This window comes from Cucumis melo, chromosome 5 (genome assembly GCF_025177605.1).
Source record: "Cucumis melo cultivar AY chromosome 5, USDA_Cmelo_AY_1.0, whole genome shotgun sequence".
Lineage (NCBI taxonomy): Eukaryota > Viridiplantae > Streptophyta > Magnoliopsida > Cucurbitales > Cucurbitaceae > Cucumis > Cucumis melo.
Genome location: NC_066861.1, coordinates 3095192 through 3117147, shown reverse-complemented (window position 1 = coordinate 3117147; position 21956 = coordinate 3095192). Strand labels below are relative to the sequence as shown.

The following is a 21956-nucleotide window of genomic DNA, read 5'->3' as shown; positions in this document are numbered from 1 at the left end:
ACAATCAGGCAAAAACTATGGATCAGACGAAGAGGAATAGTCCAGTGAAGAGGAAGAGTTTGGGTTGTCGAGGAAGACGATGAGAGGTGAAGAGGAAGACGGTGTGCAGAGGAAAACGATGAGTGATAGAGAAAGATAATGATTACTTGGGAAAGATGATGGAGATAAGAGGAAAAGGAAACCAATAAAAATAATAATAAAAAAAGGAAATAAATAAAAATAATTGAGAAAAATGAAAAAGAAACCAATAAAAATAATTGAAAAAAGGAAAATGAACCAATAAAAATAATTGAGAAAAAAGAAAAGGAAACCAATAATAATAATTGAGAAACAGGAAAATGAAACTAATAAAAATAATTGAAAGAAAAAAGAAAAGAAATAAAAATAATCGAGAAAAATGAAAAGAAAAGAAATAAAAATAATTGAGAAAAATGAAAAGGAAACCAATAAAAATAATTGAGAAAAATGAAAGGAAACAAATGAAAATAATTGAGAAAAATGAAAAGGAAACAAATAAAAATAAATTGAGAAAAAGAAACCAATTGAAGTAATTGAGAAACGAAACTGAAGAAACTATTTTTTTTTTTTTTGTTCCCAATAATTTCTTGTAAAATGAAAAATGTTTCTATTTTTTTTAGAACGAGAAACAAGGAACGTTATCAAACACATATATTTTTTAAAAAATAGAAACAGAAACAGAAAACAGGTAACAAGAACGTTACCAAACGGACCCATAGTTAATTATTTCTAAATCTTTGAGGTGAGGGGTGGATCCTTTGAGAGTCATGATCCCTAATACTTTTTGTTAAAATCTTTTTTTCTATTTACCTAATTTTGCTATGTTGTATCTTTGATTGTGCTTTGTTCGTGTATTAGTCAACTTAATTCCTACTTTGATTTCTAATTAAATTTTCTCAAATTTTTAAAACATCTTTTAATTTAAATTTCTTTAAGAAATTTTGAAATCTTCAAAAAAAAATTCTTCTTTTTTTAATCATTTAGAACTTTTTGCTTTAAAATTATAATTTTTTATATTTTCAAACGTTCAAAAAATAAAGTCTTTGATTTTATAAAGTTTTCTAATCAATATTTTTTTAGTAACTTATTTATACTATTTGCTTTAAACAAAATTCTACTGTAAAATCTAGAAATGACTCAGAATTGATATTTATAGATTCAGTTCGATATTTATAGATTCATTCTGATATTTATAGATTCAATATGATATTTATAGATTCTCTAAGGAATCGATCTCTTTTAGATTTGATTTCGATAAAAAATAAATATAATCAGTGTTTTTTAAAAAAAAAATTTATTCAAAGACTATTTTATAATGAATTTTGAGAAATTGTAATAACTTCTCATTTTATTATGTGAAATTTTTTTCTCAATATAGTCTAATCGATAGAATGCTATCAACTTATCTTATAGGGTCAATACTTCAAATATTGAAGTGATGCAGTGAATTTTATTTAAATAATGATTTCAACTCAAAATATCAAATTTGGCTACGTTTTCTAAACGGATGTTGTGGGGATACTAAAACATACTCTTTATATACAAATAGCTGCCGAACTCAACCCTAGTTTTCGTAAACAATTTTTTTATTGATTTTATTAAAAATTGTTTGTTTTATTTCAATGTCCAATCACACCCTACAAAGATCGGTGGCGACTTCATTATTTTATTTTATTTTAAAATCAACTCCTTGTTAGGCGGTCATTGCTCTATGTTATCTCGGGCAAGTGGCGACAATTTTTGTTAGATATTTAAAGTTAAAACTAACTGTTAATTACATGTTTTGGCGTTCTCCTTCTACTACTCATTTCTTATGATCGGCCGGATGCTGTGTGTTGTTCCGAAATGATCTTTGTCTCGTAAATTTTGGATTGCAAAAATCTGTTTAGGAATTCTTTAATGGATGGCTTATGACTTGAACAGTTGAACATTCACTATGTTTTTGGAATATATTTTAAATAAAGAATGTTTAAAGTAATTGGTGAAGGTATACTAATTTTTTCTAGCAACAGAAATGATAAAGTAGACGATGGTCAAAACACATCAAATGTTGAGATATTTTTTTCAACATATATATATCTTCTTTTACTAAAGCTGAAGATTATCGATCGAACTTCGTCGTTTACAAACTAAAGGTTTTTGTTATCCATTAGGGGATTGAATTTAATATACAAAGGAAAACTAAGACATATTTTTAAAATCAAGTTAATATTTCCATTCCTGCTTTAACTTCGCTGCATGCTAAGTAAAAATGTTATAGAATACAACAGTCTATTACTGGGAGATGTTAATATTATATTATGTATTGGAGTAAATATATCGACCAACTCAAGTATTACTATTTTAATATTGAAAACAAGAAAATGATTCGTTGACCCATGCATTATATTCTAACCAGTTTTGTCCAGATTTACAATTGGTTACCTGACGACTGGACATTTTATAATTATAAATATCACATAGAAAGTTCATTATAAATATATTAAGAAGTTACATTGGCGGGCATTGTAGTAGTTTATTTGATACGTTAAAATTGAAAAGTTCGAAATAACAAAACAAAAACTCAACGTGAAAATAAAGGTTATTGTGCATTTGAGTTCCAACAAACCAATTTGTGAGATATTTGGACGGAGCTAGTGTTGAAGCTATCCATGCAATTTGACACGAGCTGGTAAAACTATTGGTGAAGGAAGACGAGGTGGTAAAACTACTGGTGAAGGACGAGGTCGTAAAACTATTGGTGAAGGAAGACGAGGTGGTAAAACTATTGGTGAAGGAAGACGGGGTGGTAAAACTATTGGTGAAGGACGAGGTCGTAAAACTATTGGTGAAGGACGAGGTGCTGAAGCTATCGGTGAAATATTGGGACGGGACGGTGAAGCTATTGGTGAGATATTTGGACGAGGTGGTGAAGCTCTGGGTGAGATATTAGGACGCGATGGTGAAGCTATGGGTGAAATATTAGGACGAGGGGGTGAAGCTCTTGGTGAAATGATAGGACGAGGCGGTGAAGCTATTGGTGAGATAATTGGACGAGGAGGTGCAGCTATGGGTGAAATATTAGGACGAGGGGGTGAAGCAATGGGTGAAATATTAGGACGAGGAGGTGAAGCTATGGGTGAAATATTAGGACGAGGAGGTGAAGCTATGGGTGAAATATTAGGACGAGGGGGTGAAGCTCTTGGTGAAATAATAGGACGAGGCGGTGAAGCTATTGGTGAGATAATTGGACGAGGAGGTGAAGCTATAGGTGAAATATTAGGACGAGGGGGTGAAGCTCTTGGTGAAATAATAGGACGAGGCGGTGAAGCTCTTGGTGAAATGATAGGACGAGGCGATGAAGCTATTGGTGAGATAATTGGACGAGGAGGTGCAGCTATGGGTGAAATATTAGGACGAGGGGGTGAAGCTCTTGGTGAAATAATAGGACGAGGTGGTGAAGCTATGGGTGAAATAATAGGACGAGGTGGTGAAGCTATTGGTGAGATAATTGGACGAGGAGGTAAAGCTATGGGTGAAATATTAGGACGAGGGGGTGAAGCTCTTGGTGAAATAATAGGATGAGGCGGTGAAGCTATTGGTGAGATAATTGGACGAGGAGGTGCAGCTATGGGTGAAATATTAGGACGAGGGGGTGAAGCTCTTGGTGAAATAATAGAACGAGGTGGTGAAGCTATTGGTGAAATAATAGGACGAGGTGGTGAAGCTATTGGTGAGATAATTGGACGAGGAGGTAAAGCTATGGGTGAAATATTAGGACGAGGGGGTGAAGCTCTTGGCGAAATAATAGGACGAGGCGGTGAAGCTATTGGTGAGATAATTGGACGAGGAGGTGAAGCTATTGGTGAGATAATTGGACGAGGAGGTGAAGCTATTGGTGAGATAATTGGACGAGGAGGTGCAGCTATGGGTGAAATATTAGGACGAGGGGGTGAAGCTCTTGGTGAAATAATAGGACGAGGTGGTGAAGCTATTGGTGAGATAATTGGACGAGGAGGTAAAGCTATGGGTGAAATATTAGGACGAGGGGGTGGAGCTCTTGGTGAAATAATAGGACGAGGCGGTGAAGCTATTGGTGAGATAATTGGACGAGGAGGTGCAGCTATGGGTGAAATATTAGGACGAGGTGGTGAAGCAATGGGTGAAATATTAGGACGAGGAGGTGAAGCTATAGGTGAAATATTAGGACGAGGGGGTGAAGCTCTTGGTGAAATAATAGGACGAGGCGGTGAAGCTATTGGTGAGATAATTGGACGCGAATCAGGCGACTCTATGGGTGAAATATTAGGACGAGGTGGTGAAGCTATGGGCGAAATATTGGGACGAGGCGGTGAGGCTACTGGTGAGATAATTGGACGCGGAGGTGAAGCTATGGGTGAAATATTAGGACGAGGTGGTAAAGCTATGGGAGAAATATTGGGTCGAGGTGGTGAAGCTATCGGTGAAATAGTGGGACGAGGGGGTAAAGATATTGGTGAGATATTTGGACGAGGTGGCGAAGCAATGGGTGAAATATTTGGGCGAGGTGGTGAAGCTATGGGTGAAATATTAGGACGAGGTGGTAAAGCTATAGGTGAAATATTAGGACGAGGGGGTGAAGCTATTGGTGAAATATTTGGACGGGGTGGTAAAGCTACAGGCGAAATATCGAGGTGAGGGGGTGTAGCTATTGGTGAAATAGTGGGACGAGGCGGTAAAGCTATTGGTGAGATATTTGGACGAGGTGGTGATGCTATTGGTGAAATATTTGGACGAGGCGTCAGTATTGGTGCGATGCTAGGACGTGGAGGTAAAGTTGTCGGTGGAATAACGGGTGGAGGAGGAGGAGGTGGACGTGGTATCGGAGGAGGAGGAGGACGTGGTGATGGAGGAGGAGGAGGAGGACGTGGTGATGGAGGAGGAGGAGGAGGAGGACGTGGTGAGGGAGGAGGAGGAGGAGGAGGACGTGGTGAGGGAGGAGGAGGAGGAGGAGGACGTGGTGAGGGAGGAGGAGGAGGAGGAGGACGTGGTGAGGGAGGAGGAGGAGGAGGAGGACGTGGTGAGGGAGGAGGAGGAGGAGGAGGACGTGGTGAGGGAGGAGGAGGAGGACGTGGTGAGGGAGGAGGAGGAGGAGGAGGACGTGGTGAGGGAGGAGGAGGAGGAGGAGGACGTGGTGAGGGAGGAGGAGGAGGAGGAGGACGTGGTGATGGAGGAGGAGGAGGACGTGGTGAGGGAGGAGGAGGAGGAGGAGGACGTGGTGATAGAGGAGGAGGAGGAGGAGGACGAAGAGGAAATGGAAAAGGAGGGAGTCTAATCGGTGGAACAGGAACTATAGGTGGTATTGTAATAGGAGGAAGACGAATGGGGGGAATTGTTATTGGTGGTAAAGGTTTTATCGGTGGTATTGTTATAGGAGGAAGACGGATAGGAGAGAGACGAATAAGAGGTGAGAATGGAGTGAATATTGATGAAATCTTTTTGGGAAAAGAAAAGGATTGTGAATACTTCCGATGATGTTTGGGTGATGATGATGTTTGAGGGAGATGATGAAGGGAAGCTTCTTCATTCCCCTCAATGCCCAAACAACTTAAACTCACAAATAATAGACCAAACACAAGTAGGGTCTTGTAGGAAGCCATATCACATATGAAGCTTCCTCCTTCGGTGAGATTTCAACTAGAATGTGTTGAGCTATTTATATACATTATGTCTCAACTCAACACATCCTTTCTTTGCCATTATTTTCATTTTCCAAGTTGTCGTTTAATGTTTTTTATTATTGGAAAACCAAGAAGGTTGGTTTAATTATCGTATTACATAATTTTCAAAGGAAATAAATCCCCATCTCATAAATTTGGATGGAAAGTCAATCATTATTTTACTGTTTTTCACTTTAAATTTCATTAAATTCCCTTATTATTATATATGTTTGTTTGTAAAGGACTGAAGACATGTGGGAATATTATATTCATTCTTTGTTGTAAAAACTTACAAAAGGGAAATTCAGTTATGGATTGAGTTTCATGAAATTAATTAATTGGAGTTAACGTACCAAATTCAAAAATTCAACTTTCAAGCATATTAATAAAATCTCACTTTTATGTATTTTTCAGCTCATTAATGTATATGAAAAGTTAATTTACATAAATCTAACGAAACCAAAAAATATTTACAGTTCGTGAAACAAAAAACAAAAACTTATTAAGTCGGTAAAATAATTTCATACTTTTCAGATTTGCTTTTGAATGTTGCGAACGATTCATCATTTCATTTTATTCTTCTTCTTTGCGATTTATTTATCTTCTTGTCCATATTTTTTTCATCTCCATTTTCAGAATTTTTTATTTTATTTTTTATTTTTAAACAATCTATTATTCTATTTAAATCTCTTATTTCATCTTCACCATGCAAAATTTTGGGAAGCTACTTTATCATTCTCATATTTGAGAATATTAAGAACGTTTAAATATCATTTTGACATAATCTAAATAATGATCGCTTACTATGTACAGTTAACATGATCGTTTACCATAGTTAACACAATCATTTAAGTTTGAAGTCTTTTTCTCATCATTTAAAACAAACTACACGATCATATTGGCATGATCTAAATGATCACTTACCATAATCAACACGATCGTTTAGAATGATCAATACGATAGTTTGATTTGAAGTGTTTAACGATCATTTACATTGATGATCGATTACCATAATCAATACAATCGTTTAAACTTGAAAAATTTTTCATCATCGTTAAAAAGAACTACACGATCGTATATCATGACTTGATCGATAGTAGATCATTCGTTTAGACAATAGTGCACGATCATTTAGGATAATATTACTCGCACACGTGTGTGACTAATTAATCGCGTGTTGACTTGTGTATTTTTTGTATTCTCCATTTTAAGTCTATAGATTTTTTCCATTTTTAAAATTGTTTTATAGAGTGTAAATATTTTACCGATTTGTTATATATTTTAAAAAACCCCTCAGATAAACAACTAGCATATTTGGAATTTAAAATTCTTTTATTTTAATCCATAAGCATTTAAAATGTTCATTTATGGTTTCGAAAGTCTACTTTTTTTTTTTGGTTTGTTCCGTGAACTTTTACAAGCTCTATTTGATTAAAAGGAAAAAAAAATGCTCTAGATAACATTTAGTCTCTCTCATATCTTACGCTAATCTAATTTAGTCTCTAATTTTTAACAATAAATTTAAGGTGAATTTTGATCCTACGCTTTATATCTCAGTCTTATTTTAATCCCTGAATTTTTAAAAGATTTTGTTTTGGTCAACAAAATTTTTTAAAATAACTTATTTTGATTTTTGTTGTTAGTATTTCATATACTCTTTAAGATGACATAAGTTATATATATTTAGATGATTAGACTCTACATTCCTCGTATTAATTAAATTAATAAATAAAAAAGAAATCTTGTTAATTTCTTATTTCATAAATCTTTTATGCCAACACGGAAAAATAATAAAAAACACTTGAATCAAATAAACTAATCTTGTTCTTTCTTCCTCCAAAACTTAAATCTTTCACTTCCTCTCCCCACCCTTTATTTATTTATTCATTTTTCAAATTGAAAGTTTGAAGCAAATTAAATAAGAAGAATATTGAGTAGAATAAAAATAGAATAAAATAGAACTAGCATTTTGGTGAACATCCATGACAAAGTAAAATAAACTAAAAAAATAAAATAAGTACAACACTCAGTATATAAAATAAACTCTAGGAAATAGAAAATAAATATTCCCACAATGAATCACAAAATCCAAAAAAGGAATAAGAAAGAATTAAGAGGAAGAGAAAAAAACAGCTCAATGAATCACAAAATATCTCAAACTTGAGGGGCTGTTTGGGGTTAGCTTATCCCAACCCTAACCCCCGTTTAGCCCAAGGACTATGGAAACCCTAGTTTTAGGGATTCCATAATCCCCGTTTTATCCCTACCCCATTCATCTCCACTCTGCCAAAAACTCATCCCATTTCTTTCCCTTCAACCCATGTTTCACTCTACCCTCAATCAGTGTTGAAATTTTCGATTCTTTTCTTCTTCCACTTTCGATTTCTATGGTTTCTTCTTCTCCATATTATCTTTCTTTTTTCTTTTGCGTCGATTCGTTGAAATTTTCGTCGATTCTTTTTGTCGAAAATCTCTTCCATTTGTTTCCCTTCAACCCGTGTTTCACTCTTTCCTCAATCAGTGTTGAAATTTTCGATCGTCTTCTTCTTCCACTTTTGATTTCTGTGGTTTCTTCTTCTCCCTATTCTCTTCCATTTTCATTTTGCATCGATTAGTTGAAAGGAAGTTCGGTCAGTATGGATTTTTTCACTGAAAAATCTATTTCCCTGTTTCCATTGAAAAGGGGTTTCCTACAATGATGCCTAACACCGATCTACATCTCTCTCATTCGTCTCTCTCACTCCGCGAAAACGAATGGTAATTTGTTGAAGCGGCCCTCCACTGACAATGCCTCTAAACTCCTTTCGGTTTTCTCTTTTTTGCCTCTTCTACGTGAACATGCATGTGAGTTTTTCTCGTTGAATGTTTTCTTTGCCGCCCAAATGTTAAACTTGGTGTTTCGAGTTATCTTTCAGGGATGTAGAACAGGTGCTTCTTAGTGTTAGCTGGCATGGGTCTAAATCGAGCATGGTAGGGAGGTATTCTTCTGTTTGAATCCTATTATTTTCAAACACAAGTCGATGATGAGTAGATCTTTACCTGTATGCACATACATCTCATACATTTTGTGGCTGATTTCCATTCACTGATTTGGTTACTTTTCGATTCACCAATTTATTTCTTCTAATTTCAAATGTATTCCATTCATTGATTTCCTTCTACTTTGGTATATTTATTTTGGTACATTTCCATTAACTAATTTATTTTGTATTTTCATATACTGATTTTGGTTTATATTGTTGTGATTAATCTTTTCTTTATGCACTTGACAAAGTGATTTTCTATATTGTTTCTGTTGGGTGATTCGGTCCCTTGTACATATACTTTCTTTGGTCTCAAAATTATAAATTCTCCTGCTTCACTATCATCAAAATATTTCTTTTCCAAGTTTAGTTTAGTCACTGATATCTATGGGAAAAAACAATTTATGTGCAGATTGTTTTATCCCGTCAACATATTGTGTTATCTTTTCTTGTTGTACTTTTTATGTAGTTTCTAATATCTACCCTTTGACTATGCTTGGACTTATCATTTAACCTGACTTTGCAAGATTTCCTCTGCCTTTTTTAGTGTGGTCATTTATATCATTATTTACTCCCCTATCTCCCCCTATACAAACCTCATTTCTTCTTTTCATTTACCACTTGCATTTGTCATTAGTTACCTTCTTCCTTTGTTTTGGAAATTTCTCATTTGTGGGTAAATGCTTCTAACCTTTCTATACTTTTGTCCCTAATGTATGTTTCTACCTTGTTTTCTCACCTACATTTCAGATTTCCTTTTTGGTACTCACGTATGTTTTGGTGTTTTCTCACGTATGTTTCTGCCTTCTTTTCTAAGTACATTCCATATTTACATATTTCCTTATACAATTCTTCTATCTTATGTAAATTTTTTTCCTTTCCTTCTCTTCTAATGTATGTTTCTTTCCATATAAATGTACCTTACCTATTTTCTTTAAAGTTCCATTTCTATTGCTTTTGTTTCATTACAATTAAAATTATGCAATTTATTTCTATTTGTTGCGTACAAACTATCGGTTTTGTAATTTTGTAATTCTTTTTCTATGGACATTTCATCCATTTAATAAATTTCTTATTATTTTTTTTTCTACGTTCAGAACGCATAAGGGGGAAATTGCCACAAATGTACTTGGTGTAACACAAAAAGGAATTTCGAATACATACTAGTCGGTTGGAAAAAATCCACAGTAAATTCGTTGATTCCACGGGATGTGCTTGCACGACAAAACAGACAGCAAGTGCCAAAGGGTATTTACAATTTTTAATCCCACCACGTCATTTTAAAATTCCATATTGAACGCACATGAACCATTGGTTTTCGTAATAGGATATTACTATTTATGCAATGCGGGTTATCTAAATGCAGAGGGATTTATCGCCCCATACAAAGGCCAGAGGTACCACTTGCAAGATTGGCGTGGCGCTGGAAATGTCCCAACCACTGCAAAGGAATACTTCAACATGAAACACTCATCGACAAGGAATATGATTGAAAGTGCATTCGGTCTTCTGAAGGATCGGTGGATAATACTTCGTGAGAAGTCGTACTATCCCTCCAAGTATAGTATCGGACCATCCTAGCATGTTGTATGCTGCACAATTTGATAAACAGAGAAATGAAAAATTACGAAGACATAGACGACATTGACGAGGCGGATTTTGCGTACGCGACGACCGCCTTAGGAGATGACATTTAGTACATTGAGACCACAAACGAGTAATCTCATTGCCAGGACAAACTAGCTGAAGCGATGTTTAACGAATGACAGTTGCGTAATGCATAGATAAAACAATTTTAAATTAGAACCCCTGAGTTGTATGACAATTTAAATGACCTTTACTCTTATTTTGAATATCGAATGTATGCATGCATGCTTTACATATCAATTGGGAAATAGAAATTATGTCCTAATATTGTTTGGCATTTTGTTAACGTGTTTCATGTATTTATTGTCATTTGTCATTCTCAATATGGCAACCTTGTCATGTGCCCCCAAACATGAATGCACAAATGAAGAGGAAGGCACTCTAATCGATTGTTTAGTGGAGTTGGTATCCACCAGCGGATGGAAGTCCGATAACGGTACGTGTCGGCTAGATTACCTGGCCCAACTTGTCCACATGATGCGCAAAAAGTTGTCTAGATGTCATGTTTGAGCAACCACTATAATAGACTACAGAATTAAGACACCTAAGCGGACCTTTTAGGCTATTACAGAAATGTGGTGGCCAGCGTGTAGTGGGTTCAGATGGAACAATGATGCAAAGTGCATCATTGCGAAGAAGGAAGTCTTCGAGAACTGGTTTAGGGTAAGGAAACTATGCAAAACGCAAAACATGACAATACTTGCACATGTTACATTTACTTTACATTTTTCGTATCAGTAGTTTAAAGTGGTCCTGTTTTTTATGCAATCACATCTTGCAGCTAAATGCCTCCTTAACAAACCATTTTCCTATTACGACGAACTTGCATATGCGTTCGAGCGAGATAAGTCCAGGGGTCGCTTTGTAGAGACGTTCGCCAACGTCGGGTCTAATGAGCCTGTCGGGTATGAGGAATTTGACGTGCCGGATGGAAACGATATGGAGTTTCCATCCATGTAGAACTAGGGGATTGACATGTCCCAAGAGGATGTACGTGCATCACGACCTACTCGTGCGTCAAACGGTAGGCTTAGATCGAGCATTTCCAAGAAAAAGAGGGGAAGCTAGTAGGAGGGTGAGTTTGAGGTGATACATATGACCCTGGAGTGTACGAATGATCAGCTTAGGGCCATTTTCGAGTGGCATGCGCATGAACTTGCCAATGACACCTTTGTTCGCCCGGAATTCTTACGCCTATTGCATGAGATGTCTGACCTAAGCAGTTTGGATAGGGTGTTGTGCCAAAGGCAGCTTATGTCTCATATGGACGATATGCGCGGTTTCGTAGAGATGAGTGACGAAGAGAGGAAGAACTTTTGCAGAGTCCTCATATGAGATGTCTCGAGATAATTTATGTCCTTCTTTGGCTGACTTACTTCATCTTTTCTTACTTTACTATAACTATGTTTTTTACGGTTCTTTGTAATTCTATTTTATCAAACTTTTTTGGTGTGTGTACGGTACTTCCATGTGTGTATGATTTCTACTCATTTATGCATATGTTTTTTTTTAATATTCTACTGTCTGATTTCAGTTTATAAAGTTTGGTTCAAATTAAGGCAATCCGTACAGTGTATATGAACAATTCGAAGAATATGGTGTTCAAGTGCTACGTAATAAGTAATTGAATTCAGGAATATAAATATGGACGTATGTGTTAGAGTATATAATGAAAGATGTTAAAAAAAATGTACGACGCTATCACTAATTATAAAAACGCAATAACTAGTTTTAAATTGTAAAAAATGACTTAGAATAAAATTAGTAGAATTTGTTAACAAATTATTTCGAAATTGGTCAACTGTATTTACTAATTTAATAACAGTACACAGGAAAAAAAAGAATATGCAATAAGAATTTTTCGACGCTTTCATAATAAAAAAAATATACGACTCTATCGCTAATTACAAATACGCAATAACTAGTTTTTATTTCTAAAAAACGACTTAGAATAAAATTAGTACAATTTGTTAACAAATTAGTTAAAAATAGGTCAACTATATTTACTAATTAAATATCATTAGACATGGAAAAAAATAATATGCAATAAGAATTTCTCGACGCTTTCGTAATAAAACAATATGCAATCTTTTTGTTTTTTGGTATTTGTACAACGTGAATTAAAAAAAGTTCATAAGAAAAAAAATTCATAACCCTACCTACATAACCCTTTCCCCAAACACATATTATCATAAAATCCTTATAAACTTACCCATATAAACATTCCCCCAAACACATCTTATCATAATATCCTCATAAACATATCTACATAACCCTCCCCCAGACACATGCTATCATAAAATCCCCATAAACCTACCCACATAACTCTTCCCTCAAACATATATTATTAATACCACTATTATAACCCTTCCCACATCACATTTCCCCCAAACACCACTTATCACAAAACTACAATTCTAAACTCTTCTCCCTAACAAGGGTTACGATAAAATTAGATTTATCATAATATTTGTTTTATCATAACACTAATTCTTCCATAACCTAACCCTTCCTCCAAACAGCCCCTGAAGCATTAAAAAAATTGTATGTAAATGAATTGCATTTAGTATATAAGTTAGAAAGTGAAGTAGAATAATAATATGTCAAAATAGTGACTATCAAAATCTAAAAGACGATGACTTATTGAGTTCTTCGATAAAATATCAATTTATCATCTAGTCTTTCAATGTTTTGGCAACATAGTCATCTGAATATAGAAGTCACCACGTTATTTTATCAAAAAGTTAACAAAATATTAACGACAATAATCGAAATATATATTTTTTAAGTTTATGAACTAAAACATACATTTTTTTTAAGTTTAGAGACCGACATAAAACAGATATAAGGTTTGAGGATAAAAAAACTAAGATTAAAAAAAAAAGAGTTGGTTAAATTTAAACAAAAAGATTGACTAGAGACTTGACAAGTTGATCGGGGAAAAAGAATGTTTTTTATTCTTTTTCACGTCTTTTTCTCTTTCCCACTTCCTCCTCTCTCTCGTTATCATTATGTTCTCTCTTATTTTCTCCTCCCTCGCTATCCGAGAGATTTATTACTTTACTTACCATTTGTTGGAGAGCAATAATCCTTAGATACAGCTGCCATGCTCTTCTGCTACACAATAATAATTATTAATAATAGTTCACTTTTTAAATGGACACTCAAGTATTTTCTTTCATTGAACCAGAGACCTTTATATTGATGATGAAACACCACAAGAATCAAAGCTTTGAACTAATTTTTAAAACAAAAAACTTCTTGGAAGTTTAGCCATGGTAAGAAAGGAGAGAGAACATACAAGATAACAGACTGAAGTTTTCTTTTTCAAATTTAGCGATGGAGTCAAGGGAGAGAGAACAAGCGAGAATTGAGTGAGTGAGGAAACGGGAGAGAGAAAGAAGAGAGATATGAAAAAGATTAAAGAGCAGTAATTTCGTTGAATCCAACTTGGCCACTAAACTTCTAAATCAATTTTTTTATTCAAAACTAATAATTTCTTTTATAAGGGACTTCAAAACTATTATTGAAAATTTAAGGCCCGTTTGGTAACGTTTTTGTTTCCTGTTTCTTGTTTCTGTTTCCATTTTTTAAGAAACAGAAGTGTTTGATAATGTTCCTTGTTTCTCGTTCTCAAAAAAAGTAGAAACGTTTCTCATTTTATAAAGAATTATTGGGAACAAAAAAAAGTAGTTTCTTCTGTTCCGTTTCTCAATTGCTTTTATTGGTTTCCTTTTTCTCAATTTATTTCTATTTGTTTCCTTTTCCTTTTTCTCAATTATTTTTTTTTCTTTCATTTTTCTCAATTATTTTTATTGGCTTTTTTCTTTTTCTCAATTATTTTTATTGGTTTCCTTTTCATTTTTCTCAATTATTTTTATTTCTTTTATTTTCCTTTTTCTCAATTATTTTTATTGGTTCATTTTTCTTTTTTCAATTATTTTTATTGGTTTCCTTTTCCTTTTATCTCCATCGTCTTCTCCAAATAATCATCCTCTTCCTCTTTTACTCATCGTTTTTCTTTGCACTTTGTCTTCCTCTTCACCTCTCACCGTCTTTCTCGACAACCCGAACTCTTCCTCTTCGTCGGATCCATAGTTTTTGCCTGATTGTTCCTCTTCGTCGGATCCATAGTTTTCATCTTTCTCTTTGTGCAAATCTGGATTTTCGTTGTGAGTTTTTCTCTAAAGCATCATAGGTTAAGAGTTAAAGTTTAAATTTTGTTTTGTTTCTTTCAATTCTGAATATTGAAGACATAATAACTTACTTTAAAATTAATATTAAATTCTAGATGTCACGAAATAACAATGAGATTGTAGAAATTGATGGATTAAAAAGAGAAATTGCCTGAGTAAGAAATGATATTGCCAATCAAATTTGGTAACATTTGCAGGATAAATATAATTTTATGTTTATGTTATTATTTTTATTCGTGCATTGATACTTCTTCGTATTAAATGAATAAACTTTTGATAATTTTATTTGTTATGTTTGATGGATAAACCTATATTTTTGTTTAATGTTTAATTGAAGTAGATGTGAAAAATAAAAAATAAATCTAGAAGAAAATCAATAAACAAGAAACAGTTATTGAACACTTTTTTTGTTTCTGTTTCTTTTGTTTTTCAAGAAACAAAAAATAGAAACAGTTATCAAACGCATTACTGTTTCTTGTTCTAAAAAAAGAAGAAACAGGAAACAGAGAACAAGAAACAAGAAACAAGAAACAGAGAATAGAAACGTTACCAAACGGGCCCTTATTGATCAATTTAAAATCTATTTCTCAAAATATAGTTACACTTAAGAGGCTCGTTTTAAAAAAGATAACAAAACGATAAAATATTTATATTGTATAAAATAATTTCAAAAACAGAAAAAGTTCATCAACTATACCGTTAACAATGTGCTTAATATATTTGGTACACGATCGTTTATATTTGGCTATTGTTTGGTACACTATCGTTTATATTTGACTATTGTTTGGTACACGATCGTTTATATTTGGAGTCAAGATTTATTTTTTAAATTCTCTACACACATCATTTAATTTGGGTACACAATCGTTTATTTTTTTTGTACACGATCATTAAATTTGGCTTTTTTTTACATGGTCATTTAGATTTGGATACCCAAATCTCTACCGCGTTCTTTTCCAGTCTTTTATATTTAGTACACGATCTTTAACAACCAAATAAAAATTTGAAAAAAAAAATATATATGTTATATTTGATACACGATCTTGGACCAACTAACAGTTTGGAAAAAAAGAAAAAGAAAGAAAGAAAGAAATATGATAGAAAAAAAAAATCGAATAGTAGATGAAGAGGAGAAGAAAGACGACAAAATGAAGAACAAACCTAAAATATTTTTAAAATGGCTAACTTCACAAACTTTATTATACGGGTTATAAATATTTTACCGATTTGTTATATTTATGAAAATTTCCCAACATTTAATCTTGCATATTTAAGATTAAAAATTTAAAGATGCATGTGATATTATTTACCATTACATAGATAATAATAAACTTTTTTTCTAAAAAAATACATCCTTTTATTTTGCTCTTCAAACTTTTTAGAAATAGGGGCTTTTGATCTCTAATGTTTCAAAATGACCAATTTAGTAGGTTTGTTTTCAAGAATAGGTTTAAAATGTACCTCAACTAACAAAAATATTAAATATAAATATAAAATTAATTCAAAATATGATATGACAAGATGACTAGAAAAAAATATTGTTTTTTTAATATTTCCCAATTAACAACTCTCTATCCTCTTTCTTCCACTTTTCTCTATTCTCTCTGTCTCTTCTTTCTTCCTCTTCTCTGTTATCGTCTCTTCTCCCTCTCCATCTTTCATTTTTGAGATGCATGGGGGTGTGTGCGCCCTCCAGGAGTCCTTCTTAAAAGAGGTTGGTGGGGATGGTTTTGATTTGAGGCCCCCTACGAATTAGGACAAGATCAAGAAGAACATTTTTTGTTATTTCAAGTTGGTATATTCATGATACAATTTTCCTCTATTATATTATTGTTTAGTTTCTTTGCAACTACGTCGTATATATGATGTATCTTTGTTTGTTGCAAAGCTTTTCAACCCAAAGTAAGTAGCCACTTTAATTTATTGCTCCTTGAAGAATTAGTAGGGTACAATTTGCAAGGTGTGGTGTGTGCCACAAGAGTCGTTTCAAAATATGGAGGAGATCAGCCATGTTAGGTTTTATTTTCAAAAGCATTTAAGCTTAAAAACATATCAAATGGGTGTGTCATTAGTGCATGTGAATCAACTAATCAATTGAAAAAATGAATGAGAAAAGCAAGATGGATATGGATATGGAGATGGAGATGGAGATGGAGATGGAAGTGACTTATTACTGAAAACCCAACGATTAAATTAGCCAATTCAAAGCATTAGGAACCAATCGTAACTATTCCTAAAAACTCATAACGAAAAGAGTATTTTCCCTTTTTTCTTCTTTTCATTTTACTATTAATAGAATGTTTGATTGGTCATTCAGTCAAAATGGAGTGGAATTTTCCCTCGATATCATACCTTTTAATCGATCTAACACCATAAATATCAGTAATAGATAGAGATAGACGCTAATAAATTACTACAGAGACACAATTCTTGGTTGTACAAATTGCTTGTCCATATATTATGTTCGGTTCTGTGAACAAGTTTAATTTGCTAGTTGTTTTGCTTTGTAATTATTAAATCAAAGCTCTTCCATGCAATAACGCAAACTTTGTAGGCTTTTTATATGTGTTTAAGGTCATTTTGTTATTGTTATCCATTTTGGAAATCAATTATTATTTGTTAGATCTTTCCTTTTCTTTTTTTTTCTTCTTCTTGTTGTTATTTATTTTAAAGAAATTGTATCAAATGAAAAAAAAAATTAGAAAAAAATAGTACATAACACTTGTTTTTTTGTATATTACAAATATGACAAATAATTAGATACATCAAATGATTATCAGAGGGCTATCAAATGGCTATTAGAGGACTATCCACTTTTAAATTTGCTACTTTTACAATTTAGAAAATACAGTAACATAGACCCCTATTATCGTTTATAATTTTTTTACATCGCCCCTTCATTTTATTTTATAATCTTAAAATCTAGATTTTATTTGATTTGGGTGCCATAAATTTTATTTTAAATACTTTTTAGTATTATTGATTCTTAGGAGGGGTATACTTGTTCGTTTTAAATAAAATAAAATACAATTTATGCATTTAGACATTTTAAAGTGAAATAACATGCATAAGTTTCTTTTTTTTTTAAAAAAAAAAAAAGGCTTCTTGTATGTCTGTGTCAAACTAATAAGCTTAAAAAGTTTGGTCCATAACACAAACTTATTTACTTTTAAAAGAATGGCAATTAAAAATAAGTTCAACTCACTTGATACAACTAAATATACACTTGATATACCACTAATACACTCGACACACTCAAATAACACTACTAATTATATATACTTGATATACTACCAATATTCATTTTGACACACTTGATACACTTGATATATATTTGATAGACATTAATTTGATACACACTTGGTACACTTGATATACCAAATATTTGGATTTATGATAAAACCTAAACTTGCTAATTTCAACTTATTAACCCCATTTAGTAGACCAATCCATCTTTAAATTTCTCTTTCTTATATATGTTGAAAGACAAGAAAAAGTGGTGTGCATAAGAGATGACCCAAGCTCTTGAATTATACTTAGAATAAGGATTTTTTTTAAAAAAAATGTAAATATAATCTGTGTGACGGTAGATTCTTGTGGTTTATCAATGATGGATCAATATTTGTAATAGAGTCTAATCTATGTGTTGAACGAGAAATTTGGATCAATCACAAATTGTCACATCATTTGCTAAATTAACTACGAGAATACAAATAATTTAATTTGGAACTAATTAAAAGTTGACATGTGTTCTAAATTGAAATTGTAGACATAAATTGGCAAATCCTGATGATACCATGTGTTTTCATCATCACCGTTGGATCATGTTAATTATTTTGGTCAATTCAAATATTAGTATTTGGAATAAACTTCAATTGAGTCTAACAATAAGCTTAATCTAGTCTCATCACTAAATAAGACCTTATTCAATATGGTTAGGGCTTAAGAAGTCTAATACATGAACCAACCAAGTCCAAGCTCATAAAATCTACCATACGACTCTATAAATAGAGGAGTTCTTGTTTTGTGGGGCTCAGAAATTTTTTATTGTAGAGAGCTTGGAGAGAATTCTCCCGACAACAAGAAAACTTCAATAGCTCCTAAATATTGAATCGCTATTTGAAACTCAAGTCTTTTTAGGATACAAATATTCTTCCAAGACTCAAATTTCAAGAACATCAAGCACTCTGATTCCATACATCAATCATAAACATTCAACTAAGAGAAAATTAGAGGATCAAATACTAAAGATCTAACCACTTTGCATCAAATCAACACAAATACAACATAAACACAAGTTCAACTCCACGAAAGATGTTTTTTCAGAAATCTTGTGCGAACACCATGATAGACTTCTACCATTAATGATCTTGATAGATTTTGTTATATTTGCAATTTTTTAAAATAATATCATATATGATAACACTTTAAATTTTTAATTACTATGTTTGCAGTTGTCCCATCTATATTTGTTTCAAGCTAAATAAATAAATAAATAAATATATATATATATATAAACTGTTTTTTACATGCAATATTATGTGTTAGGGACGAAATCGAAAGCTATATACTTCAAATTCTCCCACTCTCCCAATTATTGTATTAGAAAACTTGTTAATTGTGAATATATTTCAAGCAATTGGCCAAAAGTAAATTACCACTAAATCTATGGTTTTAATCATAGTGTTCTATACCAAATGATTTATTTAGTCAACAATTTACTTTATTAACAAAATTAAATATAAATTAATTACAACCATATATTTTTTTAATGATTTAATAATTTACTGAATAAGACTTGATCATCATAAATAGTGTCAAAATATTTTAATATATGTGACCAACAATATCTCACTTAGTTCTAATAGACTAGTCAACTTCAAAAGTTTTTCCTTTTCCATCATTAAAATCATAGTTATTGTCATAAAGTTATAATTATGCCTCCAAAGTCTACTGACCTTCCATATTTTTTTATTACTAAAAAATGGAAAAACTAAAACTAAATAAGAAGGTATTGTATTGAAGAAATTGGCACAAAAAAAAAAAAAAAAAAGAAACACCGCTTGAAAGAAAGAAAGTTTTATTAAAAAAATTTATAAATAATGGACATTTTTTGGAAGAACACTCACTCACTCTCTCTCTCTTTCTTACTAACTCTGTTTTCTTACTTTGCTTGTTTGCTTAGCTTGGTTTGTAAATAAGGATCACACAATCTATCTATAGGCAGCATAAATTCTTTGAAACCCAAGCTGATTTCTCTATAATTCTAACTATTTTAGATATTTTTAGTCTCATCTTTTTCTAAATGAACTCGAAATAAAATCTAGGATATTTCTAGATCTTTTCTTTTAGGTATTTATTTATATCTTTCTACGTAATTCTAGAGAAATTTAATTTACATACTAATAACATAATTTAGATATTTCAAGACTCTCGTAAATGAGTTAGTGTTGATATATATTTTAACATATTGGATGACCATTTACTTTCTAAACATGTCCGTTCCATGACCATTTGCTTTTTAAAAATTAAACATATACCCTACTTTTTCATCTACATGTTTTCTTTGTCTTGTGATGTTTACATTTTTTCAAGATTTCAAAAAACTAAAATCCTATCTAATAATTATTTGAATTTTAAAAATAATTAAGTCACTTTTTTTTCTCAAATTCATAAAATATCTATTTTTCAATCGAATATTTTTAAAATAAAAAAATATTAAAACTATTTACAAAATATAACAAAATTCACCAAGTTCTCTTTAATTCATTTAAGTTTTTTTTTTTTTTTGCTATATGTTGTAAATTATTTTTTTATTCATAACAATTGCCTTTGTGTTTAATCTTTCTTAAATAAAAAAATTGAATTCTTAGTGAAACTTTGAAAAAAAAGTTTATTTTTAAAACTAATCCTTTTTTACTTCTCAAAACTTAGTTGGGTTTTTTATAAGGTTAAATTTTCAAAAACTTAAAACAAAAAGTGAAAGTCTCATCTAGTAACATTTTTTAAAATGAAGCTTATTTTTTCTAATTGTTGTTTTAATTTTTATCTTTTGAAGTAAAAGAGTTGAATTCTAATCGAAATTAAATATATAAAAAAACAAAAACAAAAACATTAATTTTTAAAACTTAACTTGAATTTTGAAAACATTGGTAAAAAGTAGACAATAAAACAATAAATTTAGAGTTAGGAAGGATCCTTTTTAGGCTTAAATTTTTTATATAATGATAACAACGTTAAGTAATTTTCAAAACAAAGTTTTATATATCTTTAGAATTTGATTATGAACTCTTAAGTGTTTTTATCATCTAAATTAAAATAGAAAATGGGATGAAAAAACACAAATTTAGAAATTTAATCAATTGAAAGCTAAGATCGTAATGAAATGAATGAATGTATCCAACAAGTCCTTTGATCAAAAGTTTAGAATAAATTCGGTAGCTTTGTTTGTATACACGCAAAAAAGTTATATCATTAACTACAATAATAATTGGTATTATTGAAAAGAATATTTAAAAAACTAAGTAATAGGTTTTGTACCAAAAAAGAAGTTGACTTGTGAAGAGAATAAAGAATAATAAAAAAATTGCATTATGAAGGGTAAATGCGATCAACAAAGTTCCAAGACTCACTTAACGTAGACATGACTTTTGTCTCACCTTGAAAATTTAAAACAGCCAAGAGGATATCAAGGATTGTTAAGTGCGACACTAAAGTATGTTGATGGTGATAGTATAACTTTGTCACCACATGCACGCCACTGCCGCCATTCGGTCGGGATAGTTTCGGGTAACTATACTTTGCATGAACAAGATGTAACTTTTTGTTACCTATCCGTTTAATTTTTTTTAACTCGTTTTGGAAAATTAATTAAACGTTTTTTTAGAGTTAAACATTTGTAATTCATTTTCACCCATTTTTTGTCCTTTGAAAAACCCTTTTGTTTCACTTCTTCCTCATTCTCTTTAATTTGATCTTCCTCGTCTGTATTAGTATTCGAAACACCCGATTTGTATTTTCTCATCTGATTTCTATCGCTTTCTCTATTTCAAGATTTCTTCGTTTTATTTCTATTTTCTGTAAATCCTGTTTCTGACATGCACACGTCTGAATAGGGAAGCTGTGTGTTAACTTTGAAGATCAACCGACATCATGATTAGCACCATGGTTGGCCATAATTGCTCTTAAGGTAATGGATCATCTAGTCACTGCACAATGATTATTTTTTTTTCTTGACATCATGATTGCAATAACAATAAAGATATCTACACTATTTGTTAAATTTTCAAAAAGAAAAAAATATTTATAAACTGCGAATAATCAAATTTAAATGTTCACAGTCGAAAAGAATTTAGATTTCGCACGACAGTAACTCTAAATTCATTGAAAAATGT

At 31.9% G+C, this 21956-nt stretch overlaps 2 protein-coding genes across 2 annotated transcripts; both read left to right on the top strand.

The window, feature by feature from the left end:
- The first annotated feature begins 1983 nt into the window (after positions 1-1983).
- LOC127149387 (protein argonaute 3-like) lies at positions 1984-3582 on the top strand. Its single transcript, XM_051084601.1, has 2 exons — positions 1984-2005; positions 2708-3582. The coding sequence occupies exons 1-2, from the start codon at positions 1984-1986 to the stop codon at positions 3580-3582; spliced, it is 897 nt and encodes a 298-aa protein (XP_050940558.1).
- Positions 3583-3627: 45 nt separating this feature from the next.
- Positions 3628-4674, top strand: LOC127149386 (uncharacterized). Its single transcript, XM_051084600.1, has one exon. The coding sequence runs from the start codon at positions 3628-3630 to the stop codon at positions 4672-4674; it is 1047 nt and encodes a 348-aa protein (XP_050940557.1).
- The last annotated feature ends 17282 nt before the right edge of the window (positions 4675-21956 follow it).